This window comes from Cyprinus carpio, chromosome B23, assembly GCF_018340385.1.
Source record: "Cyprinus carpio isolate SPL01 chromosome B23, ASM1834038v1, whole genome shotgun sequence".
Lineage (NCBI taxonomy): Eukaryota > Metazoa > Chordata > Actinopteri > Cypriniformes > Cyprinidae > Cyprinus > Cyprinus carpio.
In genome coordinates this window covers 14645123-14648753 of record NC_056619.1, presented here as the reverse complement: position 1 = coordinate 14648753, position 3631 = coordinate 14645123, and the positions used below count along the sequence as shown (strand labels likewise).

The 3631-nt window shown below is 41.4% G+C and overlaps 1 protein-coding gene across 1 annotated transcript; it reads left to right on the top strand.

Moving 5' to 3' along the window:
• The first annotated feature begins 1566 nt into the window (after positions 1 to 1566).
• Positions 1567 to 3416, top strand: LOC109060072 (transcription factor HES-4-B-like). The gene is made up of 4 exons (XM_042750755.1): positions 1567 to 1972; positions 2123 to 2218; positions 2320 to 2407; positions 2519 to 3416. Exons 1-4 carry the CDS (start codon positions 1865 to 1867, stop codon positions 3100 to 3102), a joined length of 876 nt encoding a protein of 291 aa, XP_042606689.1. The 5' UTR covers positions 1567 to 1864; the 3' UTR covers positions 3103 to 3416.
• Positions 3417 to 3631: the final 215 nt, after the last annotated feature.

Here is a 3631-nt window from a genome sequence, read left to right as displayed (position 1 = left end):
TAATAATAATAATAATAATAATTACTAAAAAAATATTTTATAGAAGCAATTATAGTTGAGGGATGTATTTGGTGTTTCTTGTATTTCGTTCATTGCATTGCTTCTGCAAACATTTTTTTATAGATGCAATTCTAAAACTTTGTTTGTTTGTTTGTTTTTGCATTTTCCTAATCCTTTTGCAGCGCACCCACAAACATTAACAAAACTCCAACAAGTTTAAAAACAGCCCGGCAAAGAAAAACATGAGTTCATAATTCAGAAGCAATAAAAAGAAACTTGCTCTTTAAACCCCGCAGCCTGCGAGTTTAGCAGCGGCACGTGCTCAGGGGACGCAGCAGTGCAGTGAGCGGGCGCGCAGACTGGCTGGCACGCGGACAGATGTAGCAACACCTCCCCCGCGCGCTCTCTGCCTCCTGCACTGCTGGAATGATTGACGCGTAAGATGTTCACCCAGCCAATAAGACGAGACTCCGCTTAATTTGCATAAAGCAGCCGGCTTCCCATTGGTTTCCTGCGTGCTGCTTCGAACCGCCTCGCGTGCCTGTACAGCTGTTTTCTTCTTTGAAGCGCAACCAGATCCTCAAAGTTTTTTCGGTTTTATTTTCTTTCTGAAAGGACAGTTCCTCGTATTTCTTATATAATATGAAAGTATTCTCACGCGCAGATAAACAAATACATATAAAATGCTGATATTGTCAACTTTTATTTGTCATATACGCAATGTTACACGGTGCTACAAAGTCGGTGGAATGTTTTGTCTAATGCGTTTTATAGAGAACAAAAAGAAATATATACAGAACATTAATAAGAGTTTAATATTTAAAGAAGGATCATGCATATAGTAAAGTCCCTAAATAGTAGGCTATAAAAAGTGCAAGATTGTAAGAGTCCGTGTGCAAGTATGTCCAATGCAACTTTCCAGCAGAGCAATTACATATAGTCTTAATGATAGTTTGCAAGATAATATGCATGTAATAGCCTACTGTTAATGCTAGTGAAATGATAGTAATTCGAGGAAAACGCATCCTGATAAAGTACCTTATTTTGTCCCAGTATAAAATGATAGTTTTTGCAATGTTGATAAAATTAGATTATTTGTCAATTGAACCATTCCGAGAGCAAGTGTACAGGAATGTTGGTCGCGCAGCGCGTGAATGCAGAAATACGTGATTCGGCTATGAAAAAAAAAATAGGCGAAAATGAAGCACATATGAACGCATACTTTATAAACCGGTCATGTTGCCATTTTCATTTGAAAATTTAACTTTCAGTATAATACATATTCCAGTGCATGTGTCAAAGAGGTTTGTATACTTCAGCTAAGGAAAGAGGGTTGTACTAGAAATGCAAAAGAGTATTCCCCCAATTCCCCTTATCACTTCACAGCCAGGTCGACTCGACTGCACTCGCCTCTTTGTTGTTTGTCCCTCCAGGGCTGATTGAGCAGCGCGTGACTGACAGCCCGCGGGGGTGTTGTCCAATCAGCAGTCTGCCCGCGCCCAATGGGTGAGTCCTCGCGCCTATTGGCTGAAGCGAGTGTGGGAAAGAATGCAGAGAGGGTTTCACACGAACTGGGAGCATGCGATCTATCTATAAATACCGCTGGCGTGTGGCAGTGGGAGATTCGACTTGCCCTCTGAAGCGCTACGCCACACACGCTCGTGTCCTCATATGACAGCCTGCAGACTATAAGTCATATAACGTAGCTGATAAGAGGGACTCACACTCTCTCTCGTGACCATCCCGAGATCTTGGCTACGCTCCGCATCTAATCCTAACAGCCCGTCTCTGTGTTTTTAAAAATCCACCCACGGAATATAAACACTTTTCTTGGCTTATACCGGACCCAACTTTGGTTTTAACCATGCCAGCCGATAATATGGAGAAGCAGACCGCATCACCTATTGCTGGTGCCCCTGCCAGCGGATCTCATACTCCGGACAAACCAAAGAATGCCAGCGAGCACAGAAAGGTAAATGTCATTTAGTGTTTTGGCACTTTTTGCGTTTGTTGTTCGTTTTAGAGGAATGCCAGTTGTCATTTCCAACTTTATTATTATTATTATTATTATCAAGAAGTGTCTTAATTATATTAATTAATTATCTTTGCATTCCATCTGCAGTCTTCAAAGCCAATCATGGAGAAACGCCGCAGAGCGAGAATAAACGAGAGCCTAGGACAGCTGAAGACCCTGATTCTGGATGCTCTTAAAAAAGATGTAAGTTGTAGCTACAAATCTCTCTATTCTATTAATGTGTCAATAATCTAATAATCTTCATTTTGAAAACAAAATTCCTAATCGGTGCTTCTTATTCACAGAGCTCCAGACACTCTAAATTGGAGAAAGCTGATATTCTTGAGATGACTGTCAAACACCTGCGCAATTTGCAGCGTGTTCAGATGACTGGTAAGTTATAAGCCAGATTTATTAAAATGCGTTACTTTAGACATATAATTGAAAAACGTTAATTAATTTCCTAAATGCACAGTATTAATGAACGTTACCTTTGCTTTGCAGCGGCCCTGTCAGCTGACACAAACGTCCTGAGCAAGTATCGCGCGGGATTCAACGAGTGCATGAACGAGGTGACTCGATTTCTCTCTACCTGCGAAGGGGTGAACACGGAGGTCAGGTCGCGACTTCTCAACCACCTGTCCGGTTGTTTGGGACAGATGATGGCCATGAACTACCCTCAGCCCGTCCCAGCTCAGCAGGCGCATCTGGCTCAGTCTCTTCACGTGCAGCTTCCTTCAACTTTGCCCATCAACAGCGCCTCAATGGGCCCCAAACTCAGTCCATCGGAAGCGGTCTCACCCAAAGTCTTTGGAGGATTCCAGCTGGTGCCAGCCACCGACGGACAGTTTGCTTTTCTCATCCCCAACCCAGCTTTCGCTTCTGCTACAAACCCCGTCATTCCCTTGTACGCAAACGCAGGTGTTCCAATGACTGTCAACGCCAGTCCCGTCCAGACCAGCTCGGCTCCCACGGTGGCATCTCCTGTGCAGGGAATGACCTCCTTCGCGGGGGTTTCACAGGCCGTCAGTCCTGTTGGTGTTAGTGCCGGAGCAGAAAGCAATGAACCGGTGTGGAGACCTTGGTAGACTTGCTCATACCATGCGAACTTCTAAAACAGTTTTTCACGATGAAGAAAATACGTTCAGTTCCGTTTTAAGGGACTTTGTTGACCTGTTGGTCAAGCCGTATGTTTATTAGCTGATTCCGACATTTGGATGTTGTTAATGAATATGCTGTTGTTAATTCAACAGCATAACACTTAATGTTTATAAAGTACTTTTTAAATAAAAGAATTTAGTTTTGTACAAAGTTTGTAAAAGATTGTATTATGCCAAAGCTTTCTTGCTGTTTTTTTCATAAGTGTTTTATGTTTGATGCTGAATAAATCAAAATAGCGAAATATATCGTGTTTAAGACCTTTTTCTTTTAAGATCAGCACTTGATGTAAATCTATAATACCTATAATTGATAGAGTAATATAAGGCATAACATAATTTTTTTATTTTTATTTTTATATTACTTACATTATGATTCTTGCCTTACAATTTAAATGTGACAAGTGACAATATAGACTAGGCCTATACATGAAAATTTGCGATTTTACGCAAGCCTTAT